Genomic DNA, 25160 nt, shown 5'->3' on the forward strand with positions numbered 1-25160 from the left:
AACCAAAACAAATGCTGTTTTTCCCCTGACAGTGTGTCTCTAATAGATTTTCTTTTTCCAGCTGTCTGCAGATGCCTGTCAATGGGACCTGTCAGTCGTGTTTCTTACCTCAGTCAGTGGCTGCTGTGTAAGGGATTGCTGTCAGAGTGTAACTTCCATGCTTTTGACCTGAATTCTCTGTAACTAGCTTGTCTTGTTCCACTGGGCAAATAATTAAAAAAAAAAAAAAAAGGCAGGTGCCCTTTCTAAGGAGAAAAGGACATTGTGCACATTTGCTTTCCTGTATCGAGGTTTTATTGAGGTTAAAGTTACCGAAATGAGTTGCTTTATCTGTTTTTTTAGGCTGTTGCTGCACCTATGAAACAGTAACTTCTGTGCAAGTTTGTCACTGATACGATAAAAAAAAATCTCTTTATCTGTGAAGTGGCAAGTAGCATGAGCAGCAGGTAATTAACTCTGCCATGGTCTCGCTGTGTGAGTTTACACTCCTCTTCCTAGTTATTTCTAGAGGAAGGGGAAGTGTGTGCTTGATCAGAAGTGCACTGAGACTGATGTCCCTCCTGGGAGCAGAGGGGAGCGTGGGCTGGTGGACGGGGGTTCGGGAGACCTGGGTTCCGCTCCGGGCTCCGACTCCGACCTGCCGTGTGTCCTTGAGAAAGTCACCCTGCTCTGCTGCTCCTTCCTTCCCCTCTTCCCCAGCCTCCATCTTGCCTGCTCAGCCTGGAAATTGGGGGGAAAAAAAACCCCCATCTGCTGCGTTTTAAGCGTCGGGAGGAAGAATACTGTGTGTGAGAGGGTGCGTTTCTCCTCCTTAATCTAACGGTTCATCAGCGGCAGATAGCCGCCTCCTGGACGTGAAAGGTTGCAGCTGAAGGGGAAAACAAGATCCTGTGGTAGATAAATGTACTGCACTGATAGGGTTTGTTTTGTTTTGTTTTTTAAGGTGTAATCTCTGAAATGGAACTGCATGTGCAAAAAAAGGAGCAGCGCTGAACCCTGCCAGCGCCCTGAGCTGGGTCCCGCCCGGGTGTGTGAGGATCCCGGTGTTCAGGACATGGCCTGCTCCACATCCCAAAATCCCTTTATTTGCCTCTCCCTGGCGAGTGCAGAGAGCTCCTTTTAGATTTGCTAAGTCAGAAGCTTTGCAGATGACAGAGCTCTGTCCTCAGCCCCAGCCCGGTGATTATTCACTGGGTGAGCTTTTAAATAAAGCACTTCCTCCCTTCTTTGGCTGTTCTAATGGGATTCTTAGGAATCTTAGTGTCCTCAGGGAGGAAACCTTCCTTTTTTTTACTGAAAGAAGAAAGAGAAACATCAGGTTTGGGTTCAGATTTTCAAGTTAACTGCACCTGTGAAAATACAGAATGCTCTGTGGGTGTTATCCAGAAAAAAACCCACATGAAATCTTGATCAGTCTACAGGGCCAAATTTTCAGCCAAGTAATCTTGTAAAATTTGGATTTACCAGATTATCTAAACCCTGGATTTTCTGTGTAATACAGGGTTTAGTTGCATTTAAAAAATGTTAACTCGCTTGGCCTAATTTACCAGTATTAATGACCTGATTCCATTTAATTCAAACACAGGCTTACCTGTTCTTGGGGGTTCTCGGATCTGTTCATTTCCGGATGATTCTGCCTATGCCATTAAGCAGTTCTTTGTGTTTGCTTCTTTGTTGTCTCTCTACCCTTAAACTCTGGTCTTGTTTCTGTCAAAAACTGAAACAGAATTAAACTTTCACTCTGGAATTTCCTGTCGGCAGTAATGAAGTTGAAACACTTAAGTACAGTTTGAGATGCTATTCTTAAACAACTGAGATAGTGAAAAAGACTTTGATAAAGTGCTGCTCCAGTTTTGGTACCAGCACATGTACAATTGCCAGTGTTTATTGAATTGAGCACTAAACCAGAGTGAAAATCTGCCAGTAGAGACCTGAGTGAATCCTGGGACTGCAGGGCACAGCGAGGAGCTTTTAGTTTATTTTTTTTTTTCCTCTAAACCAACGTCGTTAGAAGCATCTTAGAAAGACGCAGTAATTTGTATCGCGGTTGCTGGGAATCAAACAGTCGGCAATAAGACACATTTGGGCTTGTTTATTTTACAAACGGGATTTGCAGTCGCGGGGTAAAGAATTAAAATCCCACACGAGGCAGACGTGTGAGACACGAATTCGGGGAAGCGGCTTCGGGTTCTTTGAAAAAGCCTTTTCACAAAGGCTGGGGATGAGGAATGACGGTGCAGGGCTGCTGTCACAAACAGTCCCCGTGAGGAAGGACTTCAGACGGGGCCTTGACTCGGCTCTTCAAGGAAAGCTCCCTCTTGAAACCTGTTTTTTCCAGCTTAGCACCGGGATTGAGATGAGTGGTGGGAGAAATGAATGTGAAATGTTTCCAGAGCAGTTGCATTTCCCGATCTGAGCGTTTGAAAAGGCAGCTGTCCCATGGAGGTACTCGCTATTGAGCAGGCAGCTGGATTTTTGCAGTGTTTTCCCTGTTAATCCTGCTTTAACCGCCGGCGTGAAATGTGTTTTCATGAGAAAAAGGATTGAATTTCAGGGACTATATTAAGCTTATCCTGGTTTATTCAAGGCCATTAGGCTGAGCATATGCTCTGCTCGTGCCCTAAAATACAACAGAGTCCTGAGAGCTGCTGGGAACGGTTTTGGGTCTGCAGAGCTTTGCCTTGGGTTTGGGGACAAACCATGGTCAAGGGCTTGTACAAACCCTTCCTCTGCATCTCAGAACTGCTTCTGTTCAGTCCTCTTTTTGCTGTAGGGAAAGCAGCTTGTTTGGAAGATTCACCCAGGATAGTCCGTAGTAAGAAATAATCAGAGCTGACCCCTGGAGCTGTGTCGTTTTCTGTTCAGTCAGAAAATCAAACTCGGGCTGGTGTGGTGCAGATTTGTGCTCGCCAGAGCAGGAGGGGAAAGTCCTGAAACTCCTGGGCTGGAGAGATGGTTTTCCTGGGCTTAATTCTCTGCCTGGATTTAGGAAATGCATGTTCAGATCCAGCCCCATAGAGCAGAGCTGGCTGAGAAGCTTGTAGGTCAGTCTCTTGAAATTCACATGAAATTCAGCAGGTTTCTATGTTTGCTTATTTATTTTAGTCAGTTTCTTAAACACGAACTTGATTTTGTTTTCCTGTGCAGATAAACTGTATATAAAACATACTGAGACACAAACTTTGATACAGACATGAGGGAGCAGTCACCAACATAATTATAAAACTTCAGGCTTTCAGGGCTTAAAAAAAATACTGCAGAATGTGTTCGTGTCTCAGGAATTTTTGATGTCTTTGGGCAGATATAGTTGACTTCTCAACATACAGTCCACTTTTACTTCAGGTTTCTTTTGTAACCTGGCAAGTCCTTCTGTCTGTTAAAATTAGAACCTTCAGTTTAGAGGGAAAAGAACATTATTTTTAAAGCTTGGGTTGCTGCTCTCGACACTGCTGCCACCTGAGTTAAGCTGCTTGGAGAAACCTGACTTCATTTTTGCTAGGTAATACCACGCTTATCAGCACTTCATCTTTGATTTTTTTTTTTTTTTTTTTTTTTAAAGTGAGTTTACCTAGAGGGAAGCTTGTTTTCCTGCAGTGTTTAAGGGGAGGAGAAGGACAGTGCTCCCTGGGTAACGCTGCCGTGTTTCAGCCGGAGCAGGGTGGATTTCATGCAGGGCTCCTCTCTTGCAAGGCTGTGAGAGTGCCATTAAAGCAGGGAACATGCACAGAGCAGCTGCAGATGTTATTTAGGGCCGTCCCCTCCTCTAGTGTGCATCGATTGCTCTTGGCACTGGCGTATCTAAAATAAATAAATAGTGGGGTAATGGCTGTGTTTGTCAATGGAGCACAATTGCCTTTTGAGCGGCGCGATGGTGCTGTGCCCGTGAGAGCCAGGCACCGGGAGGATGTGGAAATCCTTCAGGGAGCTCTGATGGCCAGCCCAGTCTGGTCAGTGCCCTGGGGAGGGAAATGTCCCCTCCCCAGCCAGGGGGACACGCAGGGATGCTCTGAGTGAGTGTCCAGGAGCAAAGCTCTTCTCCTCAGTGCCTCCTCTCCCTGTGCTGTGAACTGGGCATGGATGTGCCAGTGCTGACAGCTTGTACTGCCTCCGCTCCTGCCTTGTCCTGCTGAAGGGAATAATCAAAAATCACCCCCGCAGGGGTCTGATCTGGGGAGGATTAGTGTGGTCAGCTGTTGTTGATGGCACCTTTTAGAAAAATAGGTTTTCACGCCGGATACCCGGGAGCTTTGCTCTTGAAAACTTTGCGGTTTTACTTTTTGCAGTTGTCAGAGGTAGAAAATACGTCACTTGAGGTGGCTGACCATTTGGTGTTTGATGCCAGTAACTGGGGTGATTTTGTGAGGAGACTGTAAAAAGCTTTGAAGCTAAATCAGTGCAGCAGTGATTCTCTTCCCTTGAATGTGGGGAGGCCGGTGGGGTCACTGAGCCCCTTCTCCATCTGCCAGTCCAGCGTGTTCCTGAGCACTGGCCAAGCTGAGCAGCAGCACTTGTAGGGGGAATCTCAGGGGGACTGATTTTGGCTATTAAAGAATACATGTAGCCAGTGTTGGTTTTGAGTGTGGCAAAGCCTGAGGATAAATTAGTATTTTATGGGAGTGGGAATTGGCTCCCTGCTTCCCGAGGTGGTGGAGCATCTCCTGGTGTGTTGGAGATGACATCACACGGATGGGTGTTAGAGCAGTATTCAGAAATGCAAGAGCAGGAGGAGTGAGGATTTACATGTGATTAATCCTTGCCTGAGCCTTGGGAGACAAGGTTATTTTAGCCAGATCAGTGCTTGGCAGAGCTGGGATTGTGAGGAGCACAGCTCTTCTGGCTGGGAGGGGCTGGGAGCAGGAGGAGCTGGGATTCCAGGCTGCACCCCAAAGCCTAACTCCAGCAGAGCTGGGATTGTGAGGAGCACAGCTCTCCTGGCTGGGAGCAGGAGCCATTCCAGGCTGCACCCCAAACCCAGCTCTGCAGTGATGGCTTTGCAGGCTCATGCAGAAATTCTGAGGGTGAAGAACCCAGCAGTTCAATTCACTGAACTGCTGCCAGCTGAACACCACCCTTCTATCCAGAGCTCTGTGATGGATATGGGTAAAGCTGATAAACTTTTATGAGTGGAATTGTCAGTAAATTGCAGAAGAGCTTTTTTTTTTAGGGATTTGCACTGTTGTGATATGTCAGAGTTACAATATCATGGTGTGTTGGGGTCTTCCTCAGTGAAGAAAATGTGAGAAAATTGAGGCTGTACCCTGGAAAGTGATGCAGGAGTTTGCTTGTCCATCCCTGAGCCTGGTTTTGGTCAATGGTCTGAGTTTTTTTGTGTTTTTTTTTTTTTGGCCAAGAAGAAAATCTCTACTGGAAGTCAATAATTTTGACCTCCACATTCCCTTGGGAAGAGCTGTGGTGAACAGCTGCCTCTTGTGAGGGAAAAGCAATCCTCCTCATAGCCTGGAAAGGAAACCTTAGTGCCATTGTAGAAAGGGTTAATTTTGGAAGTATCTGTGTTTTTTGTTGGCTTAGACAGCTTTTGCTTTGGGCTGTATTAATTCAGGGCTGAGCCTGATTCTGAGGGATGAAAAGTTTTTTGGTCTGAAGTTGGTAGTTCAACATCCAAGTCAGGAAACGAGCAAAGATGCATTTCCAGCGCTGCTAATTCAGTCACTCTGCATATTTCTGTATGTTTCATGGCATAGATCTTAAAATAGGTAGCAGTGTTTTCCTGTCCACTTATCGAGAAGGAATGGGAACAGACTGTAACTGAAGGACTTGGCATTTAGCAAGAAACCTGGAGCCAAAGGGTTTGTGTTTGTGTGCACCCAGGTTTGATTGCAGAGGAGCTGAGACCCCTTTACCTGCATTACCAGCCTGTTATCCCCCGGTTTGCCTGGATTTGTGTTTTGTTGTGCTGGTGACACAGATTTACTGGGATAGAATGTCTGTGGCATGCTTTGATTTAGTAAATGAAAGTTGTTACTGCTATTCCCAGCAGCGCTGATCCTTTGGCAGTGAGGAGGGAGAGCTGGTCGGAGCTTTTCAGAAGAAAAGTGTAACTCCAGGTTGTTATTGCTGCAAACATCACCCTTTAGGTCTCCATGAATTTGTCCTGGTTGAGCTCCTACCTTGCCTAACAACCTGGTCCTTACGCTTTTGGCAGACAAGCAAAAGTCCAGGGAGAGGGGATATTTATCCCGGTATGGCCAGGGCTGTGCTCTAGAGTAAACAGAATTTCCTGCTGCTCAGTTCTTGTGCTCTCAGACCCTTCAGAGCCTCTTTGGGTGTGATGGGGAGAGGGAGTGGAAGCGTTTAGAGTTTTTCCCTCCCCTGTGGAGCGTGGTCCTGGGCAGTGCTGGCCGGCAAGGCTCACAGCCTTGCTGCTCCTGCTGGTTGAAAACCTCAGGCACAGCAGCTGGTTGGACCTTTTGGAACTTGGTGATCCAAAAGCAGGGCTTGGGAGGATCTCCAGGAAAGCAGTAAATGGGCTTGGAAAAGATGTCTTTGAAAATCTGTTGGGTTTTTTAATCTGGGCTCATGTTGTCTCTGTTACTGTGACAGATTGAAACTCACTTTTTTTTCCTGTATTTATTGGAATGGCAGGTGGGTGCTGTGTCATTTAGACTCAGGGCTTTAGAGAAAATAAAGTTCTTAATACAGGGGAAGTTGGCAACATTCAATGTCTGTCTCCTCAGTGTTACATTTAAGGCATCTATTTTAAACCCAGGATTGAAGTATTACTGATTTCACAGGGATTTGGTTTCCCGATAAAGCGTTTGACTTTGAAAATTCTTAATCTTTGTTTTTACATGAAAAATCTGTTGTCAGGCTTGTTGAGTGACTGACTCTGGTTTTGGGCCTGCAGGTGTAAGCAGGAGGCTGCCGGTGTCGTGTCAGAGTTTTGACGTGACCCAAAAATATTGCCACGAATCGGGTCAATATTTTGAATTTCTCAGGAGCACCATTCCAGCACAAAGGAGAGCCTTTAAAGCGTGCTTAAACCCATCTTTAATTCTGGCAAAGAAATGTGATTCAGTTACAAATATGCCTTAAACTGAAGCATCCCTCTCCCCCTGGCAGGTGGGATGGGGTGGGTTGGTACAGCTGAAATCCAGCATGCTCTGGGATGAATCCCTGCCTGTGCACCAGTCCCACGTGGAATGGGATGCCAGTAGCTGCTTGTTTTTCCCTGGTTTATTTTTCCAAGCGAGCACTCTGGCGTGTGCTGGCTTTTCTTTGATACCTGAAATTCCACTGAGAGAACCAGCAATCAAAGGCGAAGGGTCCTGTTGCTGTAACCCCTGGTAGCTGCACCGAGGAGTTCTGCCTGATTAATGTTGTGCTTTATTCTTTCTTCTTTCTTCCAGGGGCAATAAGCCAGAGATGACTGACAAGATGTCGAGCTTCCTTCATATTGGAGATATTTGTTCTCTCTATGCAGAGGGCTCAACAAATGGATTTATTAGCACTTTGGGGTAAGAGCAGCTGTTCTCTTGTATTAAAAACACCCCAAGAAGGAGTAGCAGAGCTCAGCTAGCTCTCCTGAGCCTGATCCCAGGGAATAGTGGCTAAAACAAGGGAGCTTTGTGGATTGATTCGGCCGTAAATTCAAAAAATGGCCTAAATTGAATGTGGCAGGGTGGATTTTTGGGAGGCTGGAGAGTGCATCAACAGCTGTGGTGCAGTTTTATGTCCTTGGTGGGGAGGAAGAGCCTTGTCAGGTGAAGGGGTAGAGGGGGAAGGAGGGCAATCCAAGGATTTTCATGTTGTCTGTCCTGTGTCCATCCGTGTGTCCCGTCCTGTCCCTCCCTCGCTCCCCCAGTCAGGGATGAACAGACCCCAGTGCACTCTGCTGACTGCAGAGGTAGGACAGGCAATGGATGTCGTTTAAAAATGTATCTATATCTAACAAAAAAAGGATCAAATCCCCGAGCCAAGTGGTTTAAATACCAGCAACTCACCGCTACAGCTAGTTTGGCCTTAAAACGGAGGTTTAATCTGAGGTTTCTCCTATTGAAGGAGAACACGTTTTGCCCCTTGTGCTTTGCCAGAGCTCTGGAGCTGCAGCGGGAGCTGTGTTGTGCCAGCTCCTGCCCTGGGCGTGCTTCCCACAGAGCCCCTTTGTGCTGCCTTCCACAGGCACACAGAGCAGGTGCCGTGGAGCAGGGAGAAGTGAATGCTACTGCATTAACCAAAAAAGTAGCTTTTCACGTGGGGAAAAGGACGAGCTGGCAGAGCAAAGCCGTGGAATGGGAACAGCAGCTCTGGAGGAGAGCCAGGGAATGTTTGATCCTGCTGAGGAGGAACCTCTGCAGACATCTGGGTGCTGCCTGGGGAGGAGCCCTTGCAGGGTGAGGAGCTCCAGGAGCAACTCTGGCACACGGGGATGTGCCCGGTGAGCACACAACCTGCTCTTTGTCATTCCCAGTAGCCCTAAGGGCCTCAGGGTGGGTACAGTCACAGCACACTTTTTGATGCCTGCAGTCCAGATGCACCTGATAAATGGAGCTCCCAAGCAGGGTACACAGACAGCATCCTGGTAAGTGCCTCGGCAGGAAACGATGGGCTGGAATCTCACCTGAGTGACTCCAAACTAACTTGTAGGTTTAGTCCTCTAGCTATTAGGATTCTGGAAAATAAGGGGGCAGAGAAGGAAGCAGACACTGAAGATGCACCATGATCTATTATAGGAAAGAGAAGAAAATATGGGATGCTGCCAGAAAGGAAAGAAGGTATGATAAAAGCAAGGGATGTAGTAAGTAGGGTTGGTCGAATAGTATTTGGCGAATGTATTTGACAAATTTCCCAGGTCCTCGTCAAATATGACACGTGCACTCTGCAGTCCTGGATCGGCTGTGTAACGGGCCAAATACTATCTGCTGAACACTGGCAACGTGAATTATCCTCTACAGCTGCCTCTTGTTTTTCTTCCCAGCCCTGAAGCGAGTTTGGCAGTAAATAATTCCAGACCGAGTAGAAAGTTGTTCTGGCGTGCGGAGTCCCACGCGGTGCATGATGAACAGTGTGCAGTGGCTGCGGCTTCTGATGGCATTGCTGAGCAGATATTTTTCACCATGGGTGGTCCTTTTGGACCTGGCAGGCCCCAAGCACGTGTATTTCCTAGGCTTGATGAGATGTTCTCGTGGCAGGCCTAAAGACCCCTCCGTGTTGGAGCCCCCTCTTTGATTTGCTTAGTGCTGTGTTAAGGTAACTGCATTATGTAATGGCCACGTATCTCTGAGCCTAATTTAAGCCAGAAATCCTAATTGCTTTGTGAAACATGAAATGCATTATCATTTTAATAAGCTTTAGTAATCAAATTAGTTTTGTCCCGTATTTAATTTAGTCTTTGTCCTGGAGAAAATTAAAGCAGCCAAGGAAAGATTGGGGGTGATTGTCCTCCAGCCCACGTGGAGTTTGGACAGTCTGATGTCACGACGACGTTTAATGCCTTGTTACGTGGCTGCTGGAGGCTGAGGAGCAGATACCGCTCTACATTCCAACGCTGTCCTAAATCTCTGAAGAGTGTTCCTATTTAATATTCCTACGACACGTTGCTCAATCAGAACCTTGCTCTTGCTGCTTCCCAAACTCAGTGCTGTCATCATGATGATTACTGGTGTACAATGGATCCTCTTTCGTGTTTCTCGCCCTGTAAAATTTTCCTCTCACTAGTTTGGGGAGTTCCTCTTTACTTTCACCTTAATCTCAGATGAGAGGGGCCACGTTGCACTGAGATTATCCGTATGGGATGATCAGAGTAACCTATTTCCTTGATATTTTTGGCCCTTTGTTCACCAGAAGCAGGTGCTTCAGCTCAAGTGTTAATTCTGTTCACATTGGAGCACCTGTATATATGCATAAATTTATAGTGCTGAGTAGGGAGAAAATCCATGGGGAAAAAGCAATTCAGTCTGAATGTTTGCACATGCAAATTTTAGATGCATAAAACTCTTGAGCCCCCTTAGTTTCTCTGGTCTCTTAATTTCTGTGCACTTCCTTATTTTCTCTAGCTGTCTCGAGATGCTCCCTGCATGTTGACCAGCCTCTGCAAGGAACAACTCTCATATTCTAGGTCTCGGTCTTCCTCGAGTTGATTCTGCATGAGAATGGACCTCTCAAACCTTTGACCTTGGAGTTTTACTTTCTACGTTGGTGTAGAAAGCCTCTTTGACAGATTGGTTGTTAGGGGCCAAATTGAGTCGTTTAGGATCCAATCCAGCCCCAAAGTGTTTGGTTACAGGTGTGATTTTCCACTTTGGGAAAAGCCCCGTTCCACCTTGATCCAGAGCTGCTCAGGCAGAGCAGTGGGAGCAGCTGCTTCTTAACTATTCCCTTTATTCTGTGGGATTTCAGCTGACCCTGTGGGGGTTGTGCAGGGGCAGACAGCTCTGTCCTGGCATTCCCTCTTGGAATCTCTTGGGTTTGCTTGTCCAGCTCCCGGCAGAACAGGAGGAGGTTGGCTCAGTCAATCCCTCAGCTCGCCCTGTGTTTGGCTGGTGAGCAGGAGGAGGGTACATTTGTGCCTTCCTTTCTCTCAGGAGTCAATTTTCACTGTGGCAGTGACTGTTCCTGCCATGTCTTAATACTCGAGGGGTCACCGGGTCAGTGTCCAGTTTGCATAGCTGTCGTATTTTCCCAGTCTGCATTCATATAAACACGTTTGTGACTCAAATCTGTCCAAGAGGCAGGAGCTGTCCTGAGGCTGTCTGTCACCTCCCTAGAATATGGGCTGTTCTGTCTGCACCTCGAGCAGGGGACATAAAGGTGATGCAGAACACAGGAGCAATGACTTATTTATTGTCCCACCTACCAGGAGCATAGCTCTGGGCAACAGTAAAAATCAGCTGCATGCTTCTTAGAATAATCTGGCATAAGTTGGCATTTGGGGAATGTCTTCTGCTGAAGTGGCCACTGGGATGAAATATTGCAAGTGAACGACTTGGGTTTTGTTGAGGAGGATGGAAGGGGCTGCAGGGGGATGGAATCTCACTTCACTGCTCATTTCTTTGCAGCCTTGTGGATGATCGGTGCGTTGTACAGCCAGAAGCAGGTGATCTTAACAACCCACCCAAAAAATTCAGAGGTAAGTCGGTCAGGCAGCTCCTCGCCCTTCTGCTTAGCAGTGATTCTTCGTTTTGTGCGGCAATGTGTAACAATTTCTGACCTCCCTGCTTTCTGTAGCATATTTTAGTGTCGTCTTCTTCCACGAATGACAGCTCAGGAGGAAAAATGTGTGTGGGACTGTGGTGGTTTAACCTGAGTCAGCCCCACCCAGCAGGATGGGGGAGAACTGGAGGAGTGTTCAGATGAAGCAGTTCGGTAGATACAGGAGAAGCTTCACACAGCAGCAAAGCAAAACAATGAGTTGGTTCCCCATTTCCCACGGGCAGGCGGGTGCTGGGCCAGGACAAATCCCATCTCCACAGGCACTCCCAGCTCTGTATCCCGGTGTGATGGTCTGGGATACCCCTGGGCTTGGCTGTGCCCCCCAGCCCTCGCAGGTGAGGAGCAGAGATCTGAAAGCAGTCACTGAAACGTCCCTGTGTTACCAACAGCTTCCAGCACAAATCCCAATTGTGGCTCTGCCAGCCACTGCAAAGAAAATTAACTCTGTCCCAGCCAAAGCCAGGAATGAAGAAAGCTTTGTGAGGGGATGGGCTTGAGGTTCTCAGCTGTTTGCCTTTCAGATCTGTCCAAACTTTCAGGATCCCTGAAATTAATTACTTTTCTTCCTTTCTATCACACATTCTAATTACCCAGTACCAAACCTCAGGGAGGAAGAAAATAAAATGGAGCAAGTGTTTGCCACAACTATTGTTGTCTGACCTAATTTGATACGAGCTACCTTGGGCTTTGCTTTCATTCTGCCAGGAAACTTTTGCTCAGTGATAAGAAATTAGTGCTCTGCTTTTCACAGTTTGGCAGGGGCTGACTGGCTCAGACAGGAAGAGAAGCGCTAACTGGAATTTTGTTTGCCAAGACCTTGAATTCTTTTTCTCACCCCTGAGTTGTATCTTTTACCCAGAGGATATCTCAGCCAAATATTCTACGATTTTGGTCTGGGTTTTATTACTTAGATGTAGCAGCAACCGTGTGTCCTGTTTCTTTGGGTGAATCTTGTTTCCTTGGTTATGCTTTGCCTTTATCAGGGCCTCAGAATCGCCATAATTCCATTCCGGTTTGCCCAGAACTGCAGGTGATTGCCCTTGAAAATCTTGTACAATCTGTACTGCTGCTTTTGCTCGCTGTTATTTGGGTGGTTTGTGTAATGGCTTTTTTTTTGCCATTACACGATGTCACATAGAACAAAACTCTCCTTTTTTCAGCAAAATGTTGCTGAAATCTTTGAGCTCTTGTTGGTTTTTCTTCCTTTTTCCCGGAAAACTGAAGAGCTGATAATTGAAACACTAAAGAGGCAACCTGGGGAAGTTTCAGCATTCAGTGGTAAGCTCTCCAGGAAGGAGCAGTGTTGTTGTGTGAAGCAGAGCCTTGACTTGAGGCATTCTCGATGTTAAAACCGTGTGCAAGAATAAAGCCAGATTTGACTGAGACTGCTGGGTGCAGAAGGAGGCGGAGGGAGAGACGGAGAGAGAGAAAAGAATGAGAAAAAGGCAATTCTTGCTAGCACAGTTTAGGAACTGCAAGTACAGAGAGGCATTTGTCTGACATAAAACACCGTGGTTAAGACATTGTAAATGTTCTCATATTACTTATAATTTATACAGGGAGAAAGAATGGTGTGAACCTTTTCCAACCTTTGTAGTTACTTCAGTGAAGCTTTCATGGGGAAGTTTATGCTTAATGGTAAATGGCAACAAAAGCCATAAAATTTTAGCAGGCTTTTCTCTTATTTATACACATACTTGGTGAGTGTAGTCTGAGATAAAACGTTTTCCGTGATAAATACGTTCAGGAGAAGTAATAATGGAGTTTATCTCCCCATCTTCACCAGAAATGGAAAATAGACGTTTTTGTGCAGAGATTGGGTGGGCTTGGGATAGGGGATCAGGGGTGGAATGGGATCAGCTTTGAGGTCCCAGCCCAAAGCGTTCCGTGAATCACGCTGGTCATCACAGCAGCTGCAGACCTGAGGAGTGGGGTCAGGCACTGGGAGTCACGAAGGAATGTTCAAAAATCTTCTTGGAGCAAGAAGAAAGTGAATCAAATGGAAGGGACTTGCGTTACACCCTTACAGAGGACTGGGAAAAGACTTCTGTGGTTTATGTCCCTGTGCTCCAAGGTGTCCAGGTGCAGGTCAGTCCCCTCCTGGAGGGACACTCTCACCTTTGGCCAGGCTTGGGGATCTTCTTTTTGGTGTCATTTTTTGGCAAGTGTCATTCTGAGCTTCTTAGAGCAGCTCTCTCCTCTGTGGGCAGATGTAAAGCAGTTGTAAATACAAATTTCATGCTTAATCAACTTGAGGAGAGATCTCTAGAAGCAAGACTGACTGCTTAGATATGCAGAGATGACTCCAAGAAAATTCAGTGTGAAACTCAAGCCTGTTTATCCGGTGGCAGAATGAATCCATCCTGCTTTTTTCCCTTACCACAGGTGCTTCAGGTTGCAGAAAAGTCGTGTTGCCAAGGCTACATTTAATCACTTGCATCTGGTGGCAGCAGCAAGGGCCTGGATTAGAGGGTGGGGGATTTTCGGAGCAGAGCTGCTGTGCACAAAGTGAGGGGTGTGACTGAGCACTGACAAACCTGCTGGAGGTGTGGAAATAGCCCTGCCTGAGGAGCCTGTTCCTAAAAACAGCCCCTTCCCAGCTGCAAAGGTGGGGTTTGTGTGCCGGGAAATCACTGCTGGGGGAAGGATTGCCTTGGAGGCGGGCAGGGAATGTGGATGTGTTTGGTGGGACAGGAGGATGTGCAGTGACAGGGACAGAGCTGCTCAGTCTGCAGGGAGGGAGGTGAGCAGAGGGATCCTGAGGACACCAGGACGGGCGTTGTTGACAAAAATTGTGGAAGAAGTTGGCTGACAGATGGGTCTGGTGCTGGGGGAGCCCTGGAAGAGGGTGAGGTGCAGGAGGTAGCTGAGAGTCAGAGGAGGAGTGTGGAGCAAAAGTGTAAATGAGATGGTTAAAAAAAAAAAAGAATTCCAGGGTTATTAGATGGAAAAAAGTGAAGTGCTGGAGTTGGAAGGAGCTGCAGAGGAAGTTAGTGCAGCATGCTCACGTTCCTGGGAGTGTTTACCTGCAGTTATTTCACATGTTAAATGCTGCGGTGCCTCTAGGTCATTAAAATACTCATCTGAGCTCTTGAAGGTGTGAAGGCTGATGGTTTTTCTTACTCCTTTCCATCCCAGGCAGAATTGCTTAGCACCTGAGGTCAGTGGTTTGAGGTTGGATGGCAATTATGGTGTAATATTTCAGTGGATTTTTTTCTTTATTCTGGCTTTCTGTGTCCGCTTTAAGTACGGTGGTTTGGGTGTGTTTGGGTTTCTTTTCAAGTAGAGCATTTCTCTGGCCCTTTGTGCCTCCAGCTCCAAACGATTCAGAAGTCCTCTAAAACTGCTTTTCAAAATGTGAAGACTGAAGAGTACATTCATTAGAGTGTTTCGTTTTAATAATCTTAATATGCAAAAGAGATGTGGGGGTTTTTTTACTTAACTGTTGTAAATGCACTGCGTGCAGATGAGATTCCTGGAAGAAATCCTGCTTGTATGCGTCTCCAAAAAAAGAAAGCGTGTGACATGCCCTTAGTTACCTGCACTTCTTTAAACAGGAAAGACACTTAATGTTTTTATGAAGCTCTAATTGCCATCTTTGTGTGCGACTGTGCAGCTGAAGAGCGGCTGTAAGTGAATTTCCTTTTAACGTGCAGGGACTGATGTGGGAAGTGTGAACCGGAGCTGCCCCTCGGCTGGGCTAAAGCCCCAGGTGTCCCTGGAAATCCTTCCTGTGGAAGTGCACGCGGAGATCCTTGTTCTGCAGATGGAAATCAGAGCTGCCGTGGTGCTGGGGCCGCGATTTGCTGCTGGGGCTGCTGCTGTGTGCGTTTGCAGAGGTTTATTTGTGTCCATTTGTACCGGAGCGCTGCCCTGCGCCCAGCCAAACGCGTTTGTTTAACGCCAGACGCTGCTACTACAGCAAAGCAGTCTGTCTGACAGGCTTCTCAGGAAATTCCTTACAGCTCTGTGTTTGGGATGCAGAGCTGTCTGCCAGCCTTCCAGCAGCTCTGCAGTGGCTGCTGTGGAAACTCTGGCAAAAGGGGCGCTCACTGGGTTAACTTGTCCAGCAGCTCCCTCCTTCCAGAACATTGTTTTAGTAGTTGCTGGGCAACACTCTTTTTTTGGCAAGATGTTCAGGGAATGAACCCATATCTTAGACTTAAAATACCCTCATGGCGAAGGAAGAAGAGGAGCAGTTCAAATTCTGTTTGTTCTTTTGATCCTAATCCAGGCTGTGCTCCTGTGGCTGGTGCCTGTGCAGGTGTTGGGGGCCAGCCCCGGGGGGCTCAGCCTGGGAGCTGCAGCTGCAGGAGGAGGAACTCTCTGGGCAGCTTTAATTTATAATTATATGGGTATAAAAACTGTGTTTAGTTGTGAATCGTGGAATGGCTTGGGTTGGGAGGGATCTTATATTTAATCCAGTGCCACCCCTGCCATGGCAGGGACACCTCCCACTGTCCCAGGCTGTCCTCAGTGTCCAGCCTGGCCCTGGGCACTGCCAGGGATCCAGGAGCTGCTCTGGGCACCCTGTGCCAGGGCTGCCCACCCTCCCAGGGAACAATTCCTGCCCCAAATCCAGTTTTGATGGATGTTCTTGAGTCACCCCTGTGCTCAGCACTGATGAAGCCAATGCGTTTCTTCCCGGCAGAAATGTTTTATATTTTGTCCCTCGCAGCTTTGCCATCACTGATCTGAAGCCTCCCCACTCCTGGCTTTGTGTTCCGTGCAGGAAACTCCATATGAAGGAAAAATATGAAGGAAATCTGTGATTCATGCAGTTCTGCTGGAGGCTCTGGAGTTCTGTTGCATACATACACATTATTTACCCTTATTTAGCCAGGGCAGCCTTGTTTATGGCTGGGCATCAGGGATTCCTTCAGCTGAAGGGTCACGTACATCATTTCCCCAAACACTTCTGAAAATTAAAAAACAAGCTAAAAACAAATAACCAGGCCCCTCTGCCTGTTAGTTTTGGAGAAGTTTGAGCAGCAGATAGTGCCGTTTGTAGGCTGTGGGGTGGTGCAGTGCCACCCCCTGTGTTCATCAGGAATTTTCTGTGGGATCAGCCTGAGGTTCCTGCCTTCAGCTTCCAGAAAGTGGGCAGCCTTCAGTCCTGGTGCTCTCCACGCACGCTTTGCTGGGGTGAGAGGGATGAGAGCAGCTTTTTAAACCTTGATGTGAAATCGCCCGAGTTGTTTGACTCTCTGAGCTGAGTTGCAGTGGGTGTTGCGCAGAGGTTTGAGCTGGAGTGATGGTGGTGATGATGGGATAGACCTGGGCTCCACAGCCGAGTTTGGGCTGCTGCTCCTTCTGAACGTACTGCTGAAATGCTTGGATGCATTAATTATTAAGGTGTCTGGATTCCTTTAAGGAATATTTGAACTAGGGTTTAAATATGGCTTCTTTTCTCCGCTCTGATATTAGCAGTTCAAATAGCAGGATTTGTTTTCCATGCAGGAAGCAGAACTTTGGGGAGTGCCTGAGTGCTGAGGCCAAAGCCCTCTTGCAGGGACATCCATCACTGGCAATAGAAACTCCTTTCCAGTTCTGAGATGTCCAAGTCAGATTAAAAAGCCTGTGCTGAATACCAGAAGTAGAAAATGGAGCATAATAGTGAATACCCACTTAACCAACTTCTCTGTTTTACAGCCAAAGACCATAAAAAGAAAAAATATGCCTCTTACCCCCTTTTCAAAAAGAGGAAAAAGTGAAAACGAGAAGTGTAAAATCAAAATAAAATTTCATGTTGTGTGATGGAAGAGAAATATTGATAACAATACAGTCTGTTGTTGTGCCTATAATTTTTTTTATTCCAAACTGAAGCATTGAGCATTTTGAGTAAAAAAAAAAAAAAAAGTCAGTCTTGCTGAATTAGGATATAGTTAAATCTGAAATACATTTTGCTGCCTTGATGAGGAATCTTTCAGTATTTATAGAGCTGCGCTAGAAAACTGCCAACTGCTCGTACACATTTGAATTTGCTGCCCTTTATAAGATGAAGAAATCCTGAATCCTGTCTCTGAATTGTGAAACTTTAGCCCACTGCAGCCCACGTGCAAGCAGCTGTTGGGGACAATTGCCACTGCAGCATTTAGGTATTTTTAAAAAGCTGGGAAGTTGGAAGAGTTGCTTTTTCATGCAGACGAGTTTGCTTTATGTGTGCTAAGGCTTGGGACACCCTGATGGGGGGGATGCAGGAATCAATGGGAGGGTGGGTTGGGTTTCTTTAATCCTGGAGACTGAGTTGGAAAGCTGTTTTTATTCCATTTCCAGCATCTCTTGCAGTGGTTCCTTACCGGCCTGTGAAGCCAGACAAGTCTGTGGTGCAGTCAGAAATGATTTGTGGTGGGGTGCCAGGATATCCCAAAGACACCCTGGCTCTGTGGTGCCTGGTTACCAGAGCAGCTGTGGCTGCCTCATCCCTGCAAGTGGCCAAGGCAAGGTGGGACGGGGCTTGGAGCAACCTGGGACAGTCAGAGGTGGGAATGAGATGAGCTTTAAGGTCCCTTCCCACCCCAACCCTTCAGGGGTTCTGTGTTGATGTCCTTGGCAGGGATAAATGGCTGGCTAAATCATTACCGGCTTCATTGAGGCGGTCGGGATCCTCTGTGTGCCACCGATGGGGGCAGGGGGCTCTGTGGGTCAGGGGCTCTGTGGGTCAGGGGCTCTGTGTGGCACGGGGCAGGGGCTCTGTGTGGCACGGGGCAGGGGCTCTGTGTGGCACAGGCTCTGTGTGACACAGGTCAGGGGGCTCTGTGTGGCAGGGGCTCTGTGTGGCACAGGCTCTGTGTGGCACGAGGCATGGGCTCTGTGTGGCACAGGCTCTGTTTGGCACCAGGCAGGGGCTCTGTGTGGCACAGGCTCTGTTTGGCACAGGGCATGGGCTCTGTGTGGCACGGGGCAGGGGTCCGTGCAGCTGTGTGTGACAGCTGGGGACGCTGAGGAGCAGCTGGCCCTGTGAGGCACAGGCTCTGTGTGGCAGGGGCTCTGTGTGGCAGGGGCTCTGTGTGGCAGGGGCTCTGTGTGGCACAGGCTCTGTGTGGCACGAGGCATGGGCTCTGTGTGGCACAGGCTCTGTTTGGCACCAGGCAGGGGCTCTGTGTGGCACAGGCTCTGTTTGGCACAGGGCATGGGCTCTGTGTGGCACGGGGCAGGGGTCCGTGCAGCTGTGTGTGACAGCTGGGGACGCTGAGGAGCAGCTGGCCCTGTGAGGCACAGGCTCTGTGTGACACAGGTCAGGGGCTCTGTGTGGCACAGGCTCTGTGTGGCACAGGGCATGGGCTCTGTGTGGCACAGGCTCTGTGTGGCATGAGGCAGGGGCTCTGTGTGGCACAGGCTCTGTGTGGCACAGGTCAGGGGCTCTGTGTGGCACGGGGCAGGGGCTCTGTGTGGCACAGGCTCTGTGTGGCACGGGGCAGGGGTCCGTGCAGCTGTGTGTGACAGCTGGGGACGCTGAGGAGCAGCTGGCTCTGTGTGGCATGGGTCAGGGGCTCTGTGGGTCAGGGGCTCTGTGTGGCATGAGGCAGGGGCTCTGTGTGACACAGGCTCTGTTTGGCACAGGGTCTGTGTGGCACGTGGCAGGGGCTCTGTGTGGCAGGGGCTCTGTGTGGCACAGGCTCTGTTTGGCACCAGGCAGGGGCTCTGTGTGGCACAGGCTCTGTTTGGCACCAGGCAGGGGCTCTGTGTGGCACAGGGTCTGTGTGGCACGGGGCAGGGGTCCGTGCAGCTGTGTGTGAGCTGGGGACGCTGAGGAGCAGCTGGCTCTGTGAGGCACAGGCTGCAGAGATTGCCTGGGCTGTGTTCCCCCGCTGCTCCGTGCCCATAGAGCTGCCTGCCAGCTTCTGGGTTTCAAGGTGCTTTCATCTGGGGTGGTTTGCACGGAGATGAAGGCAGAGCAGAGCCCCTTTGGAGCAGAAAGTGCCATTAGTATGCGTAACTGGAAGGCTGGGTGAAACCCAATCTGTTGGTTCAGGTACAGCACAGGAAGGACGGGGATTTGTTTGAACTCCTGGGGAGGAGTTTGATCCCTGCGCTCTGTCCATCTGCAGATGTGGGTGGCAGTTCTGCCCTGATGAGTTCTCTGTGGGACAAGGGGGGGTCGGCTGTGCCCTAAAATTGAGGAAATAAGCAAAATGCTCTTTTGAACGTTTATTCTTTCTCAGCTCTTGCAGGTCTGAGCCTTTTCCCTGTGGAAAGCTCAGGGTATTTCAGGCAGGATCGAGGAAGGGAGATTGCCAAAAAGCAGTGCTGAGCTATTAAGTAGAGCAGTTCTGTTAATAAACCTGGTCCCAACCTTGTAGACAAAAGAATACTGTGGCTTTGTTGCCATAGTTTCAGTGCAAAATCTGACCTTAGCTACAATAACATTCGGTTAGAAAGAACCAGCTAATCAGTTTTCTAAAATTAGTGTGTTCCCTAGTACATAAGCCAGTATGAACAGGATATTTAATGAAATATTATACTTAGTCACAAGAGCCCAAGGGAGTGGAATGCCTTGATGAATTGTGGGGGTGGGGTGACATTGGTGCCTATCTTTTCACGGAGCAAAGTTATTAAAATTTGCGGCTTGCTTAATACTTTGAGTAGTCGAGTGCGTTCTTCTGTGCAGCCCGTCTCGTTTGCTGTGCTCCTTTTGAAAGGCTCTCGGAGCCCGTTCTGGGAGCTGGCAGGACTGAGATGCTGGGGAGTCTCAGTTCCAGGTTTCAGTGTTCCAGAGGACCTGCAGTCAGCCCCAGGGTGGGTGCTGTGTGTTGTGCCAGTGTGTTGTGCCAGCGCAGCCCCAGCGCTCTGCCTGCGAGGGAGGCTCGCTCCTCTAGGAGGGTGCAGACAGGTGGATGAGGTCATAAATTGTGTGGAGAAAACTCCTGTGTGTGAGGGCACGAGTGTCCAGGTACTGGGGACGTCCTGAGCCGTGCACTCGTCATCCAAAGTGCTGAGAGACTTCAGGGTGAGCCCCAGGTGAGGTGTGGGGTGTAAAATCCTGCCGGCAGTGCAGAACACCTCTCTGGGAGTGCATTTACTGTGCCCAGGCTCACTGACCTGCCCCTGGGTGAGATTTTACCCAACTGTGGTAACCTAGAGCCAAAGATTTGTTTCTCTGCAGCACGGGAGCCGAGGTGAATTATTGTTTTCTCATGTGTGAGTTGGTTATTTGGGTATAAATATAAAAAATACAGAATAGGCAAGGCAGGGGTGGGAGGCTGGGTGGGCTGTCTGTTCTTCAGCTCTGTTTGGAGTTCTTTGGAGCTGTGTTCACCTGCTGCTGCGTGTTTGAGACACCAAAGTACACGAGGAAAGGTCTTTTAGACGAGGATCATCTAAATGATGCTTCCCAGTTTGGTGGGAGCTTTTGGAATTTGCTAGCCAGTGAGTTAGAGTTCCAGTGGATCATCACCTCTTGTGGCCGGGCTTTGCAGCCGAGGTTAAAAGTGCTTCAGTACTCAGTCAAAAGCAGCTGTAGCTCCCTTAGACACGTTGCCAGGACTGAGCTGTGGGCTGTGCTGGAAGCACAGCGCCACAAACACTTGGTGCCAAACGCACTCAGGTTTGGTTGAGAAAAGCATTTCCAGCTTGGAAGCGCTGGCACTTGCAGGGCTGAGCCCCGGGCACAGCCTCTTGGCTGCCCTTGGCTTGCTGATCCCTGGTGAGCACACGGGGAAGGTGTGATCCACGCCCTGGATCCTCCAGTGCGCATCTAGATTTGCGTGTTGGTGCTTCAGGAGTTTTGGGTTTGGGTCTGCTTTCCCCAGTAAGCTTTAGAGAAGCACATCTGGCCTCTCAAGCTTTTTTCCCCTTGGCGTTTCTCTGTGGCCAGGTTTGATTTCCTCCCATCCCTTGACTTGCTGTGGTCAGGAGGGGCTTGGTTGTTCAGAGGGAGCAGGTGAATGCTCTGTGACACCCCTGGGGAGCTCATCTGTGTCAAGCTCTGCAGTCTGTTCCGGGTCTTCTCCCTTCTCTTGTTTTTAGGACACAGTGGAGTTCTGTGCTGCTTGCAGTAGCAGGAGGTTATACTAAAAATTTCAATTATTTTACTTTAAAAATAAGGCTTTATACTTTGAGATTCAAAAATATTTCCAGTTTAGGTTATTTACTGAGGAAGACAAGAGATAAATATGCTAAGTACCCATATCAAGGAGGCTTTACAGGTGCAGTGTCCAAGTGCCACATGCGAGTCGTTAGTCCAAGAGGAACCCAACCCAGAAGTTAAATAATTTCACTTCTGATTTTCTGGGCAGGCTGTTCTTCACTGAGCAAGAGTCCTGACAGCGGTGGTGGTGTCTCAGGGAGGTAAAGCTGTGAGTACTTGTGTTTGAGAGCAGTCAGAAGGAAGGTGCTGAGGCTGCCAGCAGAGCCAGCCATAAAAATGTGCCGTGAGGGAAGCCAGACCCTGCCAGGTGTCTTCAGCAAACACTCTGTGCCCCTCACATCTTCCTCCCTCCCACACTGCTGGAGATGGAATATCTGCCCTTCTCCTTGCAGGATCTGGATTCGTCCTTCGGGATGAAGTGTGGTGCTTAATGTGTCAGCACCTGAGTGCGATCCCCCTGCTTCAGTCCCCGCTGCAGTTCCAGCACCTCCAGCTGCATTCTTCACATTGCTGGGTGGAGATGGAGGTGCCACTGCTGATGTGTCAAGCTCCTGCTGATTTGGGGCCTGACTGTATAAAAACCTCCAGTCTTTCCTGCCTGACTGGAAAGTTTATGATCCAAACTCCAGAAAACAAGTGAGCTGTCGGTGAAGGTTCTTGTCTCTGAAAACTGCTTTGCGTTTTTTTTTTTTGCCATCCAGTGAGGAATTTGCTGCTTTGAGGCCAGTCTTGAAAAGCACCTGACTGGATCTTAAGGAATGAACTGTTTGTTTCCTTGCTCGGCAGCTGGCTGGCCGGAGGTAGGGAGCTGCAAAAATCCTGGCTTAGCTTTAGTGTCCCCTGACCAATGTGTAAAAGCAGCCTTGTGTCTCACATGAGTGTGGAGAGAGCAGAGTGGCCATTAGAGAGTGACACCGAGTGCAGTGTGCCTTGAGAGCTTTATTCTAATGAATTCTGTTCAGAGAGGGACTCGAGGCACTTGTGTGTTAGGGCTAAGGCTTCTTCATTCCTCATTTGTGAAAACAGTCAGCACCGAGCCCTCGGCGTTGGCAATTATCATCTCTTGTGATTATGCAACGCCCAGAGGTTCAGTGCAAACATAAACTCCTTGTGCCGTGCTCAGAGAGCCTTGTGTAGCTCTCAGGGAGGTGTTCAGAGGAGGAAATCTCCTGCAAGCTCTGCTGACAGCAGAGAAACCATGACAGTGCTGAAAGCACTGCTACAGCATCCTCCCCTGCCTGAACCAGAACAAATGATGTCTGAGCTGGGTTTTACTGAGGGTACAGAGAGCTGTGCTGTGCAGAGGCAATCTGGTAGCACTTAGACCTTGCATTTAGTGAATGTCAACCCTTTTATTTGTCGAGGTTAAAAATTATTCAAGGAAAAAATAAACACAGGACTTGCAGGCATGAGGAAGTGAGGGAGCAGCCATCCTGAAAAGGAAAAAATCTGAGCTAGAGCTGCAAAAAATGCTTTCCCTCCCCTTTGGAACACCAGTTGGCTTTGAGCAGCCCCAGGGGCAGAGGTTTGGGCTGGTGGTGGCCCAGCCCTGTCTGGAGCCGGTCCAAAGGGGCTGGTTTGGGCTGGGGATTCCAGCCCACAGCTGCTCCTGCTGCCACAGAGCTGCGTTTTATTGTCAGAGGAGGAGGAATAAATCTCAGCATTATTAGAGTGTAACCAGCAGCAGCGTGGAAGGAGGAAGAGTTCAGTCCCCTCTGCAGCCCTCTGAAGGGGAGGAAGGGAGCAGGGAGGGCTGAGCTGGGTGTTGACTTTGGTGCTTTCCCAAACTCCTCCCAAAAGCAGGAATTGCAATGCTGATCTGGCAAAAGCTGCAGTCACAGCTTTGATTTACCAAAGGGCTAAAAGAAAGCACCAAGTGGTGGATCTGTGATGTTGCCTGGTCACAAATGGCTTCAGCACAGAGCCTTTCTCAAGCACAGCATTTTTGTGTGCATTTAATTGGATTTTCATCTACATTTAGCTGGGTTTTCATCTACATTTAACTGGGTTTTTATGGCAAGTGCATGCAGGTGCCTTTGACTCCTTGCTCGTGTCTGAACACCAGGCCTGAGCAAAGAGGCTTTTTGGAGCAGGCACTTTGGTGCAGCTTTGCTGGAGGTAGCGTTGACTTTGCTCTGACCTTCAGAAGTGCATTTTCTTGTTGATTGAAAAGCAATTCATGTCCCATACTCAGGTCACTGCCACAAAAATGGATCAGAAAATGAGGTCCTGGAAGAGTGACTTGCTGACCATATTTTCCTGGGAAATTAAAATGTTGTATTTGCTGTAGGAGCTTTGGGCAGTGTTAGGGGATGGTGGCTCTGTGCCCTGCTCCATAGGGAGAATAATCCTTCCCTACTGCAAATGCACCCTCAGTGAATAGGAACAGCAGCACCCTGAGCTCCAGCCTGGGGGGTTGGAGGTAAATCTGAGGGCAATATAGATTTTACAAATAACGTTCTTGGTTGGCATTGACAAGCTTTAAAATAAGTGAAGAATTTCTATCCTCCCACTCCCTGTCAGGCAGATGGCCTTGGTCATGAAGAATGACAATGAGAAGATCCTTCAAATATGATCTATAAGATTTAATCCCAAATATAATTTTTTTCCATATGCAGCCTGTCATGTGCTGCAAGTTTTTGTGTTCTGTGAAGATCTGGGCAACTTGACAGATGATAAATCTGCGTTGGGATCAGAATTTGCCTGCAGAGAGCTCTGGGTGTTAACAGCTTATTTGTATTGCAGTCTCCTTACAGGTTCATGTGTATATTTCTATATGTTTGTATAAACAAATAAACATTGTAGGAGAAAGGAGTACAACATACAGAGATGATTTTTATATTTAATTGTAGCAGCTTATGCTATGAATATCCACTAATACATCACAGCAGCTCCTTTTAATCTTAATATCACTGTTGACATTTAATTTGTGGTTCTTATCTGAGGCAAAAATAACTGAGAGGAGGTGTTTTCATGTTTATATTTTAGTATTTAGGTGCAGTTACCTTGAAAGATCAGAAGGCATCACCACAGCTGCTCAGTGTTCCCAATCCTGAGCGATATTGGGAGGACCTTGAGGGCAGAGGAGTAGCAGGGAGAGATGTAAAGGGAAAGAAATGTGATGAATTGTTTGTGCCTGTGGAGTGTTTGAGGGAAAACCCTGCAGCTGTGCTGAGGCTGAGCTGGCCCAGGATGTGTTTCCAGAGGGGTGTCACAATTCCCTGTGCTCCCTCTGCACCCGCTGAATGGAGACAGGAGTCGTGGAAGGAGGGGAGGAAAAATCTTAGCAGGGTTTTGAGATGTGGAATCCACATGGAGTTCTTACTTCTTCCCACTAAAACAATGTTCAGAGTTGAATAGGAGGAAATATTCTCTTCTTCCAGCTTCTCCATTAATCCCTTACTGAAAAAAAGCAATGAAAATGTGCAAGTTTTTAATTTTCTGAAATTCAGCAGAATAAAAGGAGCACAACTCAAAACCTCAGAGAAGTAAAATTCTTTGGGGGGAGGGGGGTCAATCATAAAATTTGGTTCTTGTTTTCAGACCCTTTCCAGGGACAGGGGGTTTTTTTTTGAGCAGAAATTCCTTTCTTTGAGCTTTCGGTGTTACTTTCATACCTGATGGCTGCATGCATTTGTGCAGTACCGAGGATCTTTGTGATCCTTCACCGAGGTTTGTTCCTGCCTAAAACCAGGAAGGGATTGAGGGGACCAGTCTGCATCTGAGGCTGAATGAATTCCACCTTGCTGTGCCTTGTGTTCCCTCCAGGTATTCCCAATGTTTATGTTTGCAGTTCTCTTCCTTGTGCCTTGTCTGTGCGGAAACTGTGGGATTTGCCTGTCTGCGCTGGGTTTTTAGAAGTCTGCTGAGCCTGGTCCTTGCTCTGATGTTTAATGCAGGA

General features: G+C 48.1%; 1 protein-coding gene across 1 annotated transcript in view; it reads left to right on the top strand.

Annotated features, from left to right (window-relative positions):
- The window catches only part of ITPR1 (inositol 1,4,5-trisphosphate receptor type 1), a 163140-nt gene that overhangs the window by 6805 nt on the left and 131175 nt on the right, over positions 1–25160 (top strand). The window contains exons 2-3 of the mRNA XM_058422258.1: positions 7368–7475; positions 11016–11086. Coding sequence (XP_058278241.1) covers positions 7384–7475; positions 11016–11086 — 163 coding nt within the window. The 5' untranslated portion in view covers positions 7368–7383. The remainder of the gene's footprint in view (positions 1–7367; positions 7476–11015; positions 11087–25160) is intronic.

This window comes from Hirundo rustica, chromosome 12 (assembly GCF_015227805.2).
Source record: "Hirundo rustica isolate bHirRus1 chromosome 12, bHirRus1.pri.v3, whole genome shotgun sequence".
NCBI classification, from domain to species: Eukaryota; Metazoa; Chordata; class Aves; order Passeriformes; family Hirundinidae; genus Hirundo; species Hirundo rustica.